This window comes from Rissa tridactyla, chromosome 2, assembly GCF_028500815.1.
Source record: "Rissa tridactyla isolate bRisTri1 chromosome 2, bRisTri1.patW.cur.20221130, whole genome shotgun sequence".
Lineage (NCBI taxonomy): Eukaryota > Metazoa > Chordata > Aves > Charadriiformes > Laridae > Rissa > Rissa tridactyla.
In genome coordinates this window covers 23,977,313-23,997,115 of record NC_071467.1, presented here as the reverse complement: position 1 = coordinate 23,997,115, position 19,803 = coordinate 23,977,313, and the positions used below count along the sequence as shown (strand labels likewise).

General features: G+C 39.0%; 1 protein-coding gene across 1 annotated transcript in view; it reads right to left on the bottom strand.

The window, feature by feature from the left end:
• RGS22 (regulator of G protein signaling 22) overlaps positions 1–19,803 on the bottom strand; it is a 65,454-nt gene that overhangs the window by 12,460 nt on the left and 33,191 nt on the right. The window contains exons 13-19 of the mRNA XM_054193614.1: positions 18,871–18,972; positions 11,747–11,941; positions 7,403–7,495; positions 6,714–6,880; positions 3,429–3,591; positions 2,661–2,819; positions 806–868 (exon numbers count right to left, since the gene is read on the bottom strand). Of these exons, the coding sequence (XP_054049589.1) occupies positions 806–868; positions 2,661–2,819; positions 3,429–3,591; positions 6,714–6,880; positions 7,403–7,495; positions 11,747–11,941; positions 18,871–18,972 (942 nt within the window). The remainder of the gene's footprint in view (positions 1–805; positions 869–2,660; positions 2,820–3,428; positions 3,592–6,713; positions 6,881–7,402; positions 7,496–11,746; positions 11,942–18,870; positions 18,973–19,803) is intronic.

Below are 19,803 nucleotides of genomic sequence, written 5' to 3'. Positions count from 1 at the left end.
AAGCAGAAACATGGAAAATAACCATCTTCCTGACAAACAGACAAAGGGAAGACTCAGTTAACAGAACCCACATGCACTTTGGATCTCTTTTGAGCTAATGGTTTGCGTGGATAACTGGTGACCAGGTCGCCAGTTTGATTTCAACAGACAATAAAAGTTCAACTGAATAAATGTACACAACTTGTATGTTGGCAATCACAAAGAGTTCACTGCTCTTCAAGAGGAAAAAAATGGCAAACATCTGATGAAATGTATTATTACAAAGGTTTAAGATGTTTAAAACTGATATTATCTCAGTGCTGTAAGATTAAAATACAATTCTAAATGAAACAGATACTGTGAGATATGATTAAACCTGCCCACTCCACTGCATACTTCACATTCTCTTTTGTGTCTGCACGTAATCCACTCGCAATAATAAATAAACTACCAGATGCTGGAATGAACAGCTTGTCCCAATAAGTCCACTGCATGAAAAATGCAGATGGATGTGAATTAAAGGGACGATACCAGCTTGAGGAGGGTTAAGAGTGCTCCAAAGCCCAGGACAAGAGGCATGTTTTTTTCAAATATGACCTCTCCAGCCAGGAAGGGAGAGAAATTTACCGTGAACATCCAGCAGGGAGCTAAATTCACCAGTAATGTGAGTAATCAGTCCACTGTAGCCAATACAATCATGCCCGCTTTTGACAGCATTACATTTGGGCCTCACACTGTCAGCAGGGAAATTGTGAAAAACGTGCAAGGTCCAAACAGAAAAGACAGTAAAACTGCAGATACGAGAGACACAGTAAACTTCACTTGCCTTCCACATCCTAGTTGTCTTCTCCTGTTTTGGGCGTGGAAGATCTTCAGTTATGTCCCTTATCTATGGTTGAACAAAGGATTATAACTGTATTTTTAAATCTTCTTGTTTCATGTTCAGCCCTTTAATGATTGAAACCACAGTGGCAGAATGGCCGATATATTGTCATTTGGATCTTTAAATCTGAAACTTGCTGTGGACCCACACTGAACGCCATCCCTTGTTCAGCTGTAAATGAGCATGTGCTCATTAAGACTGGGGAGTTAGAGAAAACTAACTCTTCCACTGGTTTACCTTACCCATAATGTTCTGAGTGACCACTTATGTTGGGAACAGATATAGGGCTATAGCTTTTTTTTGTATGAAATGTTTTTAGTTCCTTTGGACAGCTGTATCAGAAACACAGGCTTGATCCTGAAGCTTCTTTGTAGCAAAAATACACCTCAAATCAAGGGCAGATTTTCTGAATAAGGACTACGTAGCATGCCCACAGTGTTTGGTCACTGTGAAATATGAAGCCAAGTAGAGAATGTCATCTGGTTTCGTTTCTTGTAAAATACATTCTTCAAAGGACCTTTTCATCCTCTGAATTTGCAGTAAGAAATAGAAAAGAGCAGTCAGACATAAATGGAGTTAGGAAAAGACTAAAAGCTCATTAGAAGTATGTATTTCCTGTAAACTGTTTATTAGAGTTGAATACAGCATTTTCCAATCTGCATGGGCTACTCTCCCTGCCAGCACAGTGCAGCAGGTGCAAGAAGAGGCATGAGCTGGCTTCCAGACCTGGAAGCAACTTAGCCTCATCACATGGTTTTGTGCCACAGCTCGTAAATGAAACAGAGTTCAGGTAAAAAAGGGCAGAGGGTTACGAAATTTTATTTTACCATAATCATGATTAAAATTACAATTTGCCTTATCAGAACCTACAGTTTTCAGATTGATCAGTGCTCTTAATCAATGAAAAGAATCCAGTTCAAATGCAGTTCTGACAACCTTCTTGATGTTAAAAAGATCATTGAAAACAAGTTTTAGGAATCAATGCAGTCTGCCTGTGTGTCTGCTTGGTAGAACTGTGAAGTTCCCTTCTGCTATGACATTCGCATTTCAGAGCTTTTGTGGAAGTGCAAAAAACCAAGTCTTTTTGCATCTGTCACCAACAAGATGATCTCCCTACACAGACCCCAGCCACACAGGCACCCTTATAAAAGGCATGTGTTAGCTCTGTCCATTCTCCAGTCTTTCTAATTAGCCGGCAGGAGGTGAAAGACTTCTCATTCCCAATTTTCTGGCAACTTTCTGAAGTAACCAATTGGAAACAAGGCTTGTAGCAGTTAACCTCCCCACTCAGCAGAATTTCACAAGTTCTGGAGTAATTTCTGCAGGCACTGCAGCTCCAGATGGGAGAATATGGACAGTGTAAGAGAGAGAGAGAATACAGCGTGGGAAGCTCACTCATTTGCTTGTGTTTGTGTCTCCTTGGGCAAATCCTTTACACAAAGCAGCATTTCTTCCATTTGCAGGTGTATGGCTAGGGTAGAATGGCATATGGAGAGTGCAGCACTACAGCAAAGATTAGTTTACTGACCTGGCAGCCTGGCTGGCAGCAGAGCTAACGCCAGCTCCTTCAGATTTAGGGTCTAACAATAATACTGTCAGCCAGACTAAGCCTTCAGAGGAACTGCCTTCACAATTATCAAGCTAAATGCTTCAACCTGTACATGCTAGAGCGTCTCTTTCAATGTAAACTGAATGTGAATTGTGGGTTTCTTTTCCTCTGAAGCATTTTATCCTAATGGTAAATTATGAGCCAAACAAAAAACAATGCCTGGATGTGTTGCTGTTGTTAAAAAATTACCTTTGCTTGTCCCTCTGCCCCGTAGTGCTCATCTGCCAGGAACAACGGCAGCCATTGTTTTTCTAATCTCTTCTGGACGCATTGCTGAATTTCTAGCAGAACCGCTGCTGAAAGTCGATCATGAAGGATTTGTCCCCATCCTCCACCTGACTGCATTAGCTAAGCAATCCAAATACAATAACACATGACATAAACTTTTGTGTATACCAAAAGTCCTTTATCTCTCTACATCCTTGATTTAGCAAAGCGTGAGCTTAACGGTAAGCAAAGCATTTAATGCATGCTTACCCAAGGCTCACATGTACTTTTCATAAAAGGGTACAGATTACATTTGTCCCTACCTATAATAGGATACAGACTCTGGCAAATAATACCCCAGCTTGACTGAGTAAATTTCCTAAGTATCAAGATATATCAGAGTACCACAGCTCAGACTCGCTGTCTGTGGCTTTACTGACATACTAAAATAGAAAGCTGAACAAGTCGCTCTGCCTGATTTTCACACTTTTTCTGAGATGTGTTGTGCATGGTCTGGCAGCGGCCTCAGATCAGGGTGTGAGGGAGATGTTCTGTAAGCATGGGGGAGGAAAAGTCTGAACAAGAAGGAGGGGATCCCCACAACCAGAATAGATAGAGGTTTCTGGGCAAAAATATAGGTAAGATTTGAGGAGATAGCAGGGGGAAAAGCTGGAGTAAAGCTGCTTATGGACTTTTATCTCAGTCACATTCAGCGTGATTGTTCTTTATGAACAGTTTTGTAACTGGTACCTGTTCTTGTTGTTCTCTGGTAGCTGGGCTGTTGGGTCCAAAGAAGTATTTTTTGTTTAAGTACTTGTTTTTAATGTCCTTAGATTTTTCTTCCCTTTCTTCTTTATCCTTGTGGTGCATCTTTCTGAACTGTTCGATATCTAGCCAGCACATGAGATCCATGCTACAAACAAATTTAAACAGAATGTTATTACAATGTTGAGTTAATTTCATCAACATTCTAGGGAGTTATTAGTTTAACCACAAGCCACCAAAGTGTTCAAGTCCTAAATACCAGGTCAGATTGGACTGAAATTTTATGTCATTTTTTCTTTGCTAGTACCATCTGGTGAGACCATGGCACTTACCAAACAGGCAGATCAAACACATATCTTCAGGATCTAATTTAGGGTCCCTTCTGGGGTACCCTGGAAGGAGTAACCTCCTCAGTGTGCAGCTGCTAAATCCAACAGGGACTGTGAACCAGAGCCATAGTGCAGAGCTCGCAGAGGGAATGAAAAATGAAACAGATGAGAATTTGAAGCAGTACAGAGGCTGTGAGCCACCAAGAGACAAGTCGACACCCCCTGTTCTGCCTCCTCGTTGTATCGCCTGAGAAAGGAGCAGGGATGACAGCTGGGAACATCAGCCCCAGAAATCACCCCCTTCCTACCCTGTGTGAAGTGCTAGAGCTTAAGTCAGTCTGCAGTCAATCAGACAAAAACAATTTATGATAAATTTTGTTTCTGGGGCTTTTTGTGGGCTGCCTTTTCATAAATTACTGATTCTACTACTTATTTCGTTATTCATAGTAGGTGACAAATAATCTCCATATGCAATTCTTGATCTATATATTGTTCATAATCATTTGAGTGTATGCTTTCAATTTAAGTTTTCTTTAATGGAACATTATCGGTTTTGTGCTTTAAACCAGAGGACAGAATAAGTGACATATCTACAATTTCAGTTTAATTTATATGACTGTTTTCTGATAGTATCTTATTAGCTGGAGTTCTGTGAGCAGTTTAACAATGACATTAACTGTATTTGCAGCAGGAAATATGAAACATTAAATTCAGACAAATCTATTTCACTTTTCCATTCAGTTAATAACTGGCTTTTTCAAAGCGTTAGTCTATGTGTAAAACTTTCAAAAGCATCTGACTGATTTAAGAACAGATGTCCCTCTTTCTAAAATCTTTTGAGACCCTTACAGACCTAAGTTCTATTGAGACTGAAGTTCTTTCATTTGCTAGTTCATCACGACATGAATAAGTTCACCCAAATGCAAGCGATCCAAGTTAACTGTGGTTAATGGAGTTACTCCTTGGTATCTGCCTATGACAACTGATCAAATATGTCTCCATCTTATATAAAAAGCAAAATATATAATCTTAAAGTGTGTTAGCTTAAATCATTTGCAGTGGTGGCTTATCCTAGCACACTCTTCTTTTTCATTTCAACGGATCAGGAGCATGTGCATAGTCAGTCTGGCAAGACTAACGAGTGGTAACCCATTAACCCAAAGTAACACAAATTGTCCTGCAATTGTGTGAATATATCCTATATATTTAACAAAATATTAATTAATGGAATTTTGTTTAGTTTCTTACCAGAATTTCTGCCGAGGTACTCAGCAGTCTGTCCTTCCTGAAACTTGGATCATTTGCAATTGGACAATAACGGAACCATAAATTTTGATGAAGAGGCAAATGACATATTTGTTGGTTTTTGATGAAGTTTTCCAGACTGCATTAGTTCTAGGATCCCTGCAGCTTATAGGACCATTAAGCATTTTTATTTATCATGCCAGCTGGACTTCAGAGTTACTAGGTCTGGACCCAGCTCTGTTTTCTGAGACTTATTTAAATGTTTTTCTTCATTATGAATTTTTACAAAAGAAAATTTCTCCATTTCGCCTGGCTCTATCACTTAAGATGGGACTTGTCTGTGATTAACAGAGAGGCAGCGAGTCCCAGAGGCAATTCAGCGTACCTCTCCAGGACCCCATCCAAGCCAGTGACCTGTTCTCTGACAATTCCTACCATTTCCCCAGATAGAGAGGAACTCTACACCAGTGGTCTCCAACGTGGGGTGTGAGCACCCCAGGGTGTGTGCGAGACAATTCATTGGGGGCAGGAAGAAAATATTAGAACTTCAGTAGCACAAGCATATAATTTATAAAAAAATAAATATACATATATTGAGGGTGCATGCTCAAAAATTTTTTACCGAGGGGGTACATTATCAAAAAAGTTTGGAGACCACTGGTCTAGACAACTAACTCAGAAGTCACTTGACCATCGGCACCCACAGCATAAGAATCTCCATCTGAACTCATTACCTACAGTTTTTTTGTAGTCAGTGAACAGAAATAGCCATCTTTAGGAATGATCCATCCACACTGGTTTTAGATGTTACTTTCAGAATTAGAAGAATTGTGTCCAGAAGTGTGTATTTCTCTCTCTGACTACAAAGGGAACCTGTGATGATAACCAGGCATTGAGTCTTGGCCAGAAAAATCCTGTGCTAGGTGTCCATCTCTGGACACTTTTGAAAAAGCTGACCAATATCCAATCTAAAATGATAGCAGTGCCTGACTAGAAGCAATAAGCAATATGCAAAGCATCAGCTCATGGGAACCCAGTTTAAAGGAAGTGATAATTTAAGGACTTGATAACAGTTACTTTAAAAGTATATTTGCCTCTTCCAAAAACACAATAGAAATTAGTGTGGGGCTTGGGGGGGGGGGGCAGGGTGTGAGGGAAGGTGGCAAACTCACATTTACTTCTGCTAGAACTTCTGTTTAGATTTTCATTTTTAAACAAATGGGCTTACTTTTTCAAAAACCCTGCATAAACTGTATTACTGTGAGCTGGTACTTAATTCTGTTCAGATCAGTGCAAATGCAAAACTGTGGTTATTCTCACACTGTGAGAATAACGTGGCTGAATTCTATTTGTACATTTTTATAACTTCCAGCTTTAATTTTTAAAATGTACTAAATTGAATCTGTACTAAAAAAAAGAAACTTTTACTCATTATAGGCTAAGTGCTCTACTCAGGGGTTTGCCACTAATCAAAGCAGAAAATGAAAGCAGAAATGTAATACCGTCATGTTATAACAAGAGAATTTTTACCCCAAAATTTTAAGACAATTCAGTTTTCTGACCAATGTGCCTGTGTATTTCATAAATATATAAACACATTTTTTAAAAAGACTAAAATCTGTGAACACTGAGATAGCCAGCAGAGATTTATTCTGAACTTATAAATGGGTAAAATAATAATAACAAAGAAACATACCCAGCAGAATGCTCATTAAGAAAAGCCCAGAACTGTTCTAACTTCTCTGTGTTGTGGATCAGGTCAGACAGATTAGGACCTGCCAATTCTTTGGGAACTTGATGTGAGTGCTGCTCCTCTTTGAGAGAATCAGGGCAGGGTGACAGGCCTGTGTCAGCAACAGTACTCTGAGGGAAGAAATTATTTCACTTGCAGAACTACTTTTTTCATGTCTGTATTTTGCTTAGTCTAATAATCCTTGCATTAGATAAATTCTGTCTCTATATAACACTTTTTTGATTGCTAAGAAAATACTTTGAGTTAAGTCTCCAGCTCTTAATCACCTTTATTTTTATGTTTGCTTTAAACATACCAGTGTGCGCAGGTTCCATGATCAAATAAACCAATATATACCTGTAATTTACTTGAAATTGAGGTATTTTCTCCAGATTAAGAGCCCAAAATACATTTAGTGGGAACTATCTCATTGACTCGAATCATACAGTGGTCTGATGTTGAGGTAAATGACAGAAGACCTGTATTTGTAATTAACACAATGGTTGTCAATCATTCCTCAAAATGAATGTCAGAAATCGAACTACTTGCTTCCCCAAACTGGTGTGTAGTCAGTCTTTCATTGCTGATACTCAAAGTGTTAACCCTCTCTGATAGAAAAAGAGTTTGTTTTTGTTAGTAGGTACTTGTCTTACCTCATCCTTCTTGGAACCACTCTCTTGATGCAAAGCCTGGAGCTTTCTAAAGTACACGGAGTCCAGCTGTCGAGTTTCTTCCACCAACTCCACCTAATAAAAATAATATCTTATGTCATCCCTACAGTACACATTATAGAAAGATGGAGAACTGGACAGGCACCTCGCCAGTGACAGTGGATAGGAAAGAATACATTTGCCAGTAATAAGACTGATCTTTAGAAGACACTAAAAGTCACATCCTTGTGACAAAAAATTCAATTAAAAGCTCTGGTAGAACAAAATTTTCAGATCTGTGTAGGATCACATGGAGATTTCTACAGAACACCACTAAATAACCTAACTGTATCTTTAAGAAAAGAACTTTGTATTAAAAAAATTGCTAAATCATATTGTGTATATAATATAGTGTGTATATTGTGTCAGACTTACCTGATTGCCTAAAGCAGCAAATTGTATGTCAAAGTGTCACTGAGAAGCAGAAAAACAGCTCTTAAAGCTGTGACTCTCAGTGTCAAAAGAGAGAGTGCCACAGATTTCCAGAAACGGAAATTTAACACAAGAAAGATGCCATAACATCTAAACAATAAAGGTGAAAACTTTCAGTCTTTCAGTCTTGTCCCCTTCCTTAGTTTTATACCAGGTAATGCCTTAAAATAATAAATTCTGCACAATTAGAACTCATAAAGTATTGGTATTTTTTAACTTAATTAGAAGCCTTATGTATATAACTAGAGCAGTTCTCCTTGTTATGTGCAGGCGATCGGTAACTGCATAAGGAATAGTTTGGTGACCCTCTTGGCTGACTAAAACATTCAAATGCAGGGTTTAGGATATTTAGCAAAATTGAGCCAATGCTCGTACTGATTAACACACCCCTTACAAAGATTAGAAAGCTGTGGTCTTATTGTACAAGAGTTTGTGTGCAAGAAAGAGGAGAGTTTTTAGGGTAATATTCATCACACTTTTGTCTAAATGTGAATACCACACTAATCACCGTGTTATCTGAATGCCTTCAGGCTCAGCGTAACTCTATTCCACTGTTATAGAGTGCTTTTGGGTACTTTTTCCTTTAAAAGAAAACGTAGTTTAAAAGTAAATAGGAAAATAATTCAGAACATCTTTCATAAAGTTTAAACAGAAAGCAGATAGAGGCAGGATGAGAGTCAACAACAAAAAGGAACTCTCCTGTTTTCATGTTTCGTTTAAAGATAAAAATGTAGATACATACTGACCATGTCCCAAATAAACAATTTTGGACTCACCTAATTCTTGATAAAATATCTTGTTTTCGTTATGGGCCAAATATATCCTGCTGTATGGTGGAACAAAGGGGAAAAGTAGAGCCAGGGACTGAACAAAATACAAAGCAGACCTTGTCTTTGTGCTGGGAAGGAGTGTGCCTAAGCATCAGCCTGCGCCTAGTACAAAGAGACTCTAGTGCCTCCTAGAACAGGTTAGTTTATGTCTGTGTATTATAACTCCTCACGAGTGCATGTATTGTGCACTCAAAAGGATTCAGTTCTGGTTTTTCGTGCTCTGATTAAGATGTTTGTGTTATTAGGCACTGAGAAGTCTGCACGTAACTACACTTGCAAAGAAAAGCATCATCTAAACCGAAAGGGCAATAGATTATGCCTCAGTTAACTCAAGGAGGTATAAAAGGGACACACACAGTAACTTAAAGCAAAACTATATTTTCAGTTCTTTGGAGGAATTCTTCCATCACTAGAAGCAATGAAAACACTGTATTCAGGGAGCATTCAAAAGCAGAGTCCTTTTTATAGAAAAATGATGTATAATACTCGGCTGAGTCAATGACTTGACTCAGTGAGGGCTGTCTATAGACACAAGACAACTAGTATCGATAATACACGTGGAAAATACACATTTATGAAAGACTGTATAATTAGTTTGATAGAAAGTAAATAAAATTTTAGATTAATGAAAACATCAGTCAGTTACATGGTGTTTTGCAGCTCATAAATAATTATAGCTGAAATAGCTTAGAAAAAATAATTTAACTGAAAGCTTAGAAAAGATACTGAAAAGTGAAGAGAATATCTTGCAGATGTGTTTGGATTAGTATACTTCATTTCAGTAAGTTTTTTTCAATGTTCAAACTTTCAAAGTTTCTTAAGGAAAGTAAGTTATCAGAGGATGAGAAGGAAGGTCCCCTTGTGAATTAATTAGAAGGTAGAAAATAAGAAATAAAGAAATAAATAACTTTCATTATGGGGTGGGGTTCCTATTGGAGTCTCACAGGGATCTGCGCTGAGGTTGTTTTTTTAAACATTCAGAAATTATCTGGAAAAGGAGGTGAGAGAGGAGACAACAAAGTTTGCAAAAGGATTCCACAGAGCAAAAAATTAAATTGACTATGAAAAGCTGCAGGATTTCAGGACACTTTACCATCTGCATGATAAAAGGGCAGCTGAATTCAATGACAATAAACATTAAGTCATTCCAGTGAGCTCCAAATTAGGGCTTTCCATTAGTTGTTATTACTTAGTAAAGAGATCTTGGAATCATTGCAATGGCTATTAGCTTACATTTTGCACATCCACTCAAAGTTCACCAGGAGTCAAAAGGCAATTAGAATCATAGGAACAATTAGAAAAGGAGCAAAGAGCAGAACAGAGAACATGATTCTGCCACTGAATAATCTTTAGTGCATCCAGATCTTGAGTACTGCTTGCATCTCGTTAAAAGAATATGAAATAACAGATACAGATGGGGTCATAAGTGTAACAAAGGTATGGAACGCCTTTTCTAAGAGGAGAGGTCGAATAGCCTAGGATTCTTGAGTTTCAAGGAGATATAGTTGAAGTGGGATACAACAGAAACATGTAAAAGCATAACAACATCAAGAATATGACAAGATAACAATTGTTCACTGTTCCTCATGACATACAAAACTAGGGCACCAGGTGAAATTTTCAGGGAGGGGTTTGCAAACAAACCAAGATAAGCATATTTTTCTCCTATTGCATGATTAAACTGTGGAACCCTCTACTGCAGTGAGGCTGAAGATATAAAATGACTCAAGACATGTTTACATAAACCCATGGGGAAAAAAAACCTCATCAAAGACCCTTAAACACAAAAACATGGATAAGACCTCTGCTTCATGAAGCTCCTCAGTTGCAAAGTGCTGTAGCTGGCAGTACTGCTGTATGGTTTTTCTCTATTCTTGTACTCTGTTCTTAAGTGTTTAATACTGGCCACCACTTAATAGGCTTAGATCATTCTCAACTTTGATTTTAGGTATCTGTTCTCCTAATTGTTCATACATGCATGCATGATATGGTAACAAAAATACACTGTATTACAAAACTTCTGCAAAAGAGTTTCAAAATGTTTTGCAGGGGGCAATGCATACATGCATACTGTATCAGCAGTAAGTGATGGTATTTCCTGTAAAAATGGAGGTGCTTCATCTAAGGTCATAGTGGAGAAAAACAGGAACAAGAACTAACTTCCTGCCCTTCAACTCCTGATTCCTCACTGCCAGTTTCTCCTTCCATATCCAAGAGAGAGATGTTAAAGACTTGGCATTAGAAGTTTGAGCTACAGCTGGTAACATGTAGGTAAGTTTACAAAGAGCAGAGAGCCACAGCATCCACCACTGCCTCCACCATTTCTTGTTCTTATTTGTCAAAAGGAGAGTCAGGATTGCAGCCATCTCCTCTGACCTGCCTGAGCCTGCTCAATTCAAGCCTTCAGAGGGTTTCTGGGAGTATATCACTGAGCCCCCTACTTCAGGAAGCCTGCAGGACGCAGTTAGACCTTACACAGCAGGGCAGCTATTTAAAAAGTGTTTGGGGGAAATACAGCTGTATCACCATATCACATTTCCTCTTATGCTAATCAGTAGCTACACTTGAATTCTAAACACCAAGAAGTACTTGATACAATTAATATGGACCTAGCATCACTGTACTGACACTCTAGAAACCCAGCTTATTTTGTGCTTACCATTAAAAGCATAGAAGGCTTGTGGGCAATCCGTCATAAGAAAATTACTTTTGATCAATGGTAAGATGGCAGAAACGTGACACCTCCTGAGTGCAAAGGGAAATTTTGCCATAGCAAGATGCATTCTTCCCTAATTCACAGACAAAGGGGTCTATGAAGGCTGAACCTTCCTTTCAGATGGGAAGTCTGCTCTCCACAGGAAGATCAGCCTACTCCACCCATCAGCATAGAAAAGAGTGGGTGAACAAAACATCCCATAATACTTCTCACGTCCTGCCTATGAATGTAAAATTGGTTGCATATGAAGGCTCTTGTGATTTTCTTCCCTGACATAAGAATTTTTCAGAGTGTCATCCAGATAGTTACCTTTCCGTATGTGTGTTTGTCTGCTTCCACCATCTTCATCCATGGTTCTAGCAGAACAGTGAGAATATATTCTTCTGCTGGGTCAAAAAGATCCTCAAAAGCTGGGTCAATTTTCTGATAAATAATGTTTTTCTTACTCTGATGAAGTCCAATGTCCATACTGGCAGATGGGGCAATGTAGGTTGCATAAAGGAACTACAAAAAAACAGAAGAAAACTGTTTCTTAGCCATCATCCATTCCAATGGCGACAATACATTGAAGGAGAGAATTGATGCATGTTTGTCTCCCACTGCCTTGCTGTGTATTCTGAACATATATCTAGTTACACCTGCCTTTTTTTTTACCAATATTACTATTTTGTCCAAAATTCAGTTATTGCCATAACTGACCTCCCTGCCATTTATACTCTTATTTGTTAAAATGGTTAGATCACAAAATAATGCTTAATGTAGTTTTTGCTTGGAGATACACGGCTGATTCTTAGTTAGATTCAGATAACCACAGTCATTACGGCAACTGCATTCCTCATGAAGTTGCATTGCTGTTTTGCAGAATATGCGCTGGGCCAACTTATGAAGGAGTCTTACTTCTGAATAGAAGAGAATTTGTAAATTTAGGGTTAAAATTAATGAAAAATTACAAGATTTCATTCTGTGTGGAGATTCTCTTGCACAGTTCTTTCACATTGGTGAGACTCCATCATGGTGCAGAGTCCATAACAGGAGGTACCACTGCACAATTGAGGTCTAAATCCTTACCAAAGCAAGGATTACAATATTCTTCTTTATGAAGCCCAGAGTTTGCCATTCAACATCTACAAAAAGAAGAAAGTTGAACCTGGAGAATGTTTCCTTCTCCCTTGCAGCTCATTCTTGAAGCATAGAGTAATATTTTTATTTATTTCAAAGGATTTTTTTTCCAAATAGTCCCTTAAGTCGAATTCCTGTTTTTCAAATGTTTCATAAATTGCTATGAAAAAGAACATTGAAAACTCAGAAAAAAAAAAAAAAACAAACACTTTCTTCCAGCAATATCTTGGAAGAAGAATCTATCTTTCTAATACATCATGAGGCTGCCATAATAAATTTCATATATTTATAAATGTTTTCTCTTCTACATATTGTCAAAGTCTAACTAATTTTCAAACATGTGGTCAGGGGATAAGATTAGTAGCATAAATCAGAATTCCTCTCTAAGATGGCACTGAGGAGCCCATCTTCACTATTTATTATCACACAGTTTTGACAACGAAGAATGCAGGTTTCTGATAATTCTCATTTTCCTTAAGTTGCTAAAATCCAGCTGTAACTATCAGATGTACAAAGCAGTAGAAAAGAAAAAAATAATACATTTACTCTGTGCTCAATCAGTAATAAAACGCTGTTGTGTTTAGATTTCAAGCACAGTGGGAGAATGTTTGTGTATATTAATTAATTACGTTTCTGTGTGTTTTAAATGAAATTCTGATTTATTAGACTCTTTCTTTCAAACAGCAACAGTACCAGACTACATCCCCATTATTTTGGACCTTAACAATTTGAAACAGACCTTTTAGACTCTTCTGATATCAGGTCACTGAGGAATACAGGGCTATGATGGCTGACGTCAATCCCCCAGTTAGAACTTGTTATGATTACTATATTTGCTGTCTATGCAGGATTCCAGCCACTTTCCACCTAGATCTAATCACTGAAAGCAAAGACAGTTTGTGGCTATTGTGGCCCATGTTATTAGTGCAATAAAGAACCCCAAGTGTAAGGGTAAGGTCAAAGAATGAGGACATGCACAGGAAGAGTCCTGGCTGAAGAACAAGACCTCACTTATCCTAAATTATGCCCTTCTCAGCAAATCACCAAATACATTTAAATTTAAAAGAGACAGCATTAATTAGATTCATAGTGTTTTCGAAAGTTGGAAGTTATTTCGAAGAACCCTAACACTAGTAAAGTTTCAGTTACATCATGTTCCAGTCTGATCCAAAACGTTTAACATACAAAATAGCCAAATTAGTAGGGAGCAGTCCAATGATATAAAGATGTGGTATCTTTAAAAATAGGCTTTTAAAGAGGGGTTAACCATTTTATTTGTCATTAGGGCTACATTGCTCCACCTGTTATGACTCATGAAACCACACAAGGGATCTGTAAATTGATGAAAAAAAAGTCCGAAGTAGGTCCTTGATATTTTAACACACATTTAACCGATTTCCTTAAAAGGCTGATCATTTTTAGCATATTTTTATGAATAAAATCAAAACAAACACTCCACAAGTTTCCTGGGAGGAACTCTTCTTTCGCCTATGATTTTGTATGAAATGGGTTAACTTGAGTATATTTGCTACTCTTCTTTAGAGATGACAAAAAAAGGCAGCCTATAGAGTCAGAAATTGCCCAGACTAAGGAAGCTTTGTCCAAAAACTATTTACAATCTGCTCACACAAACATTGTCATAATATACTGCCATACTAGGGACTGCCTTTGCAAGCTGCTCTACCTGCAGAACTGCCCCCAGTCCTGTATGATTTCATGTGCAAGACTGGATTATAGTAACTGACATTTTTGTCCAGAAAAAATAGTTAGGGCTGGTAATACATTTGAAGCAGAAATTTAGAGGTGTTTAAGATAGCTGTAGGAGTGCACTTTCCCAAACTCAAAGGGCCAGACCCTCAGTGCTGTAATCAGGATGACCACTTCACTTTTGAAGGATGCAGATTTACAGTGTCTGAGGATTTGGGATGATGCCATCTTTTTGCCTAAATTCTTGTAAGAATCCATTGCTATGGGATTTAACCCACCAAGTAAAAAGATAGCATCACAAAGCGACAAAGTGAATGCATGCACTTGTGGATAGGGGAGAAATGAGAGGGAGCTTAGCTGGCTGAGTGACAGAACCCAGAGGGTTGTGATCAGCGGCACAGAGTCCAGTTGGAGGCCTGTAACGAGTGGTGTCCCTCAGGGGTCAATACTTGGACCAATTTTGTTCAATATATTCATTAATGACCTAGATGAGGGGACAGAGTGTATCCTCAGCAAGTTTGCTGATGATACCAAGCTGGGAGGGGTGGCCGACACTCCAGAGGGCCGTGCTGCCATCCAGCGTGACCTGGACAGGCTGGAGAGCTGGGCAGAGAAGAACCTAATGAGGTTCAACAAAAGCAAGTGTAGGGTCCTGCACCTGGGAAGGAAGAATGCCAAACACCAGTATATGTTAGGGGCGGACATGCTGGGAAGCAGCTCTGAGGAGAAGGACCTGGGGGTCCTGGTAGACAGCAAATTATCCATGAGCCAGCAGTGTGCCCTTGTCGCCAAGAAGGCCAATGGCATCCTGGGCTGCATAGGGAAGACTGTGGCCAGTAGGTCGAGGGAGGTCATTCTCCCCCTCTACTCTGCACTGGTGAGGCCACAACTGGAGTACTGTGTCCAGTTTTGGGCTCCCCAGTTCAAGAGGGACAGGGAACTACTGGAGCGAGTCCAGCGTAGGGCAACCAAGATCATTATGGGACTGGAGCACCTCCCTTATGAGGAAAGGCTGAAAGAGCTGGGACTCTTTAGCCTGGAGAAGAGAAGGTTGAGGGGGGACCTGATTAAAGTTTACAAGTATCTAAAGGGTGGGTTTAAGGAGGACGGAGCCAGGACTTTTCAATGTCCTGTCCTTCCCAGCGACAGGACAAGGGGCAATGGGCACAAGCTAGAACATAGGAAGTTCCGTTCAAATACACGGAAAAACTTCTTTACGGTGAGGGTGACAGAGCACTGGAACAGGCTGCCCAGGGAGGTTGTGGAGTCCCCTTCTCTGGAGATTTTCAAGACCCGCCTGGATGCAGCCCTGAGGGATGTGCTTTAGGCAATCCTGCTCTAGCAGGGGAGTTGGACTAGATGATCTCTAGAGGTCCCTTCCAACTCTGAAGATTCCGTGATTCCGTGATTCCGTGATCCCTGTGTCCCTTCCTGAGGGTTCAGGTGCATCTGCAGGTCTGCACTGATCTCAATGCAAGGGCTGCAGGAAAACCAACTGCAGAAAGTTCTAGACATGCCAAAAGAGAGGAAAAGTGTCTGTGTTCGCAGCTTTCAACATTGGGCAATGAGGTCAGCGAGATATAAGGAGAAAATACATTGTGTCCTTTAAAAAGAAATGTTCATAGCCTTTTCTGACTGCCATGTCGTGGAAGTCTTGTGGTTTTCTGAATCTCAGCGAAATAGTGAAACTGTTGTATTGGCCAGCCTTCTAAAGGATCAAGAGGAAATCAACGAACTTAAAGGTTATCAAATTAATACAAAAATCTTAAGCATGTGACATCAAGTGCACATCATACTTCATTTATTCAGTGTTTTGTTCCTTTTGTAAAAGGCAAAGAATTTTCCTAGTGATGGATTTCCAAGTGATGGATTGAACACAAAACCCTATCTGGAAATTTGGTCAAAGGTTGCATCTTGAAATTACTTATAATGGCACAAATCTGAAGACAGGAAATGCTTAGGAAATTCAGATTAAGACTTTTGCCTCATTTATGACTTTCCAAATCAGGGATTGTCCAGGCCTTGGGTTTTGGTGTGAATTCATCTCCAGATGAGAAGGCTTTGGTAAGCATTCTCAGAATGACTAGAGTGAAGCAAGAAACGTGAAAAAGATTTAAGTCCAGGTGCTTTGTATCGTTGCCCAAAGGCATGGATACTGCTCTGATCTAAATGAGTAGCTTGTGCAGCTGCTTGACAGAATCGTATGATGGAAGAGTACAATGCACTGGCTGGCCTTAAATGGAAAGGCTAAACTGCCTTAACCCCCATCATCACTTTCCACTAACATAAATCTTGTGTCTGACCCTGAAAGTTCACAGTAATGATAACTCCCTAAATCCCTAAATTGATTCCTGTGTTAAAATATTGTACTTCCCATGACTGTATTAAATTTTCTAACTCTAAATAACTATTTTTTCAGAAAATATAATATTTGTTTCTTTATTGCTTTTCTTTTTCCCAATTTATTTTACACTCCTGTGTAAAATATGTTTATAGTGAATAACCATATATGTTCCTGGATGATTACCGGTACTTATCGTTTTTCTTAGCCATCAGACTTCATTCTCACTGTAGTTTGTTTCCCTGGATGAATGAATATACACCTTGGAATGCATTTTCTTACTATCCTAAAGCTGAGATAAAAATGCCTAACAAATGAAACAATGACTAGCAGATAGACAGCAATCCAGGTTTGCTCTTTTTTCTAACAGGAAGCAAGCAGAACACATACAGAATACTTTGGATGTCTCCTTCTGTAATAAATAGCAAAATATATATGACAATGTGTTGTGCGAATCTGATCCACATTCTCTTAGGAGTATTTGGAATTACTATCTTATTGTGCCAAAGGTGAGCGCAGAATTTGGGAAGGCATCTCTTCCATAAGCAAACCTTGTAGATTGGATGCAGATTGACTCTTCACCATGTTCCAATGAAAACAAGAATAATTTTTGTGCAGCCTTAAAAGGCAAGCTTGAGAATGATACCAAATGTTGCAGCACATGTGTTGATTTGTTATGTTACATTTCAGCTGTTAGTTGTGCTAATGGAACAGTCTCACATATTTCGTTTTGATGTATTTACTTTAATGGCTATGTGTGTGTAGCACACTGCAATTGCCTGGTAACACTGATTGCACGATGTTCTGCTGTCACCACCAGGCCAGCACTGGAAATAAGATAAGTAAAAAATGACCTGGGCCTTAATTTTCAGCCATGCAATCGCTGCAGAAAGAGTGTGAACTGGTGTGAAATGAAACCAAATTGAAAACCACCATGGACCATAACCTAAGATTTGGCCTGCAACAAAACATATGGGAGAATAAAGACACAGTCTAGATACAGTTAACTTACACGCCTGTTGCGAGCAGGGTCCCTGGCCACAAACAGGCCTGGGCAGATACAGGAGACAGTCAGCCTGAGGGGTGCAGTCGGTTGCCCTCAGCCTCCGGCTTTAAGTAGAGGTGGAGGGGAAAACAACTAAATAGGGCAGCAGTTCAAGTCAGCCAATGCATGACAGGAGAGAGGGAGGAATCCGTCCCTCAGCCTCTGCTTGGAGTTTCTGTACAAATAACACAATTCAGGTGAGAATTCTGGACAAATATGCAAAATTCTGTCATTTGCCCCAGTAAAATCTCCAAGTAGGAAAACAAGACAAATTCAAGGAAATCCAGATGCTCAGTAACAAAAGCCATACAAAGAGATTATTCTCCACTGCTCTCTACAGCTATTTGTTCCAGTGACATGTGAAGTAGCTTTGCTCTATTACAGCATATATTGAAATATGCAGATAGGATATACTCCTACACAAGGTTTACAGAGGAAAAACAGACTGAAGTCTCACAAAGTGATTCTAAAAGTTGCTTGGTGTTCTTCTAATTATATACCACTGCTGCAGCCTCCTTCCCTGGCAATATCAGACTGTTCTGCAGTTGGTGACAGCCATCAGCACCCATGTGGTGACCCAGTTCACTTTTGTTTTATTCCCTGACTTAAAGTGCATGCTCAATTAAGAATGCTCATTTATAGGAGATATCCATTCCAATTGACAGTAAATGAGGGTCTAAAGATCAAATGGTGGGGGCGGGGCGGGGGAGGGGAAGACAACTGCGAAAAGTGCATAATCAGAAAAAATAAAACAGGACTGACAACCGAAGGATCCATTTTCATGACTCATTATTTGGGGTCTGGACTGTGAGACCTGAAATTCTAACCCACACAAGAGATGGAAGGGAAGGTACAGCACAATTAGGTGATTTGGAAAAAATATTATCTCTGATGTTAATACTACGCGGTTTCCAAATATGACACAGAGTAGCAAAGGGGAGATTAGGCAAACTGAGTATAATAGATAAAACTGGGAACAGGCAGCACAGCCTAAAAATCAAACTATGCATGATTAACATTTAAATAAAGAACTTCCATGGAAAAAATCCAAACAGCTTCTTTTATTGTCCACAACCCAGATTTACTTTGGTGTGGGTTGTCAAGATTTGGAAACTTTTCTACTTTCTATCTACTTTTCAGTCTTTACAAAGAACAAATGTATTTATGAAAATAAATGAACAAATGTACTTGTGAAGGGAAAACACATTATTTACAACTTACTTGAGCTTGCTTGCGTATTTTAAAAGGATGGAGAGTTTCTTGGTAGAAAAGCTGATGATAAGCCTGTAGGTCAAACCAAAAGTACGCACTGTTCTTCCACAACTAGAGATGAAAAATACTGTAAGTAATTGCTGCCCAAATATCACAGCTTTATGAAAGGTTGACTTTCCAATTCAAGTAATTGTTTAGCTCCTTGGGGTCATCATAAATCAAGCTCAATTTAAGACGGATTTAATCTTCTCTTACATACTGGCAGAAGGACAACATGTTTAATGGCATCGTCACTGTGACACTGTATCTTTTATTGTATCCTTTATGCATAATTGGCCATTAAAATTGTTAACATTGTAGTTAACATTTGAAGAGTAACCACATCTCAGTGGCATAAAGCCAGCACTGAAGAAGAAATGCTGATAATGGACGCGCAGAATTTCTGCCATGGTGAAATAGCATTTTGCTGCAATAACCAAAACAATTAAATATTGTGTACTTGACATATGTTACTGGGACTATGATTACATTTTTATTACATGCATTTCTGAGGCACAGAGTATTGGTGTCATTTCATAAATTCAAACAAACATCAAAAAGATCTTTCAGAAGAAGGAGTCTAGGTCTTTCCCCAAGTCCTCTGGTTTAGTCTTGTGCTTATGGAGTTTGTATCTTAAATGTACCCTGAAACCCACATCACTGGAGACTAAAGTGTTCCAAAAAGACAGGGACAGGGAACTTTATTCCACAAATTGTAGCCTGCCAGAGCTGGTGTATGAGTGAAATAGGCTCCACGGTTGTAGATAAAACCTTAGGCAAATAATTTTCAAAGGAGTCCGGCACCTGAAAAGGTGGGTGCATATCTCCAATGAAAAAATAAGTTACTTTTATTTAGATTTCTATCTGTACACATTTAACGTTTTTAGCTGAAGGCGTTCAGCT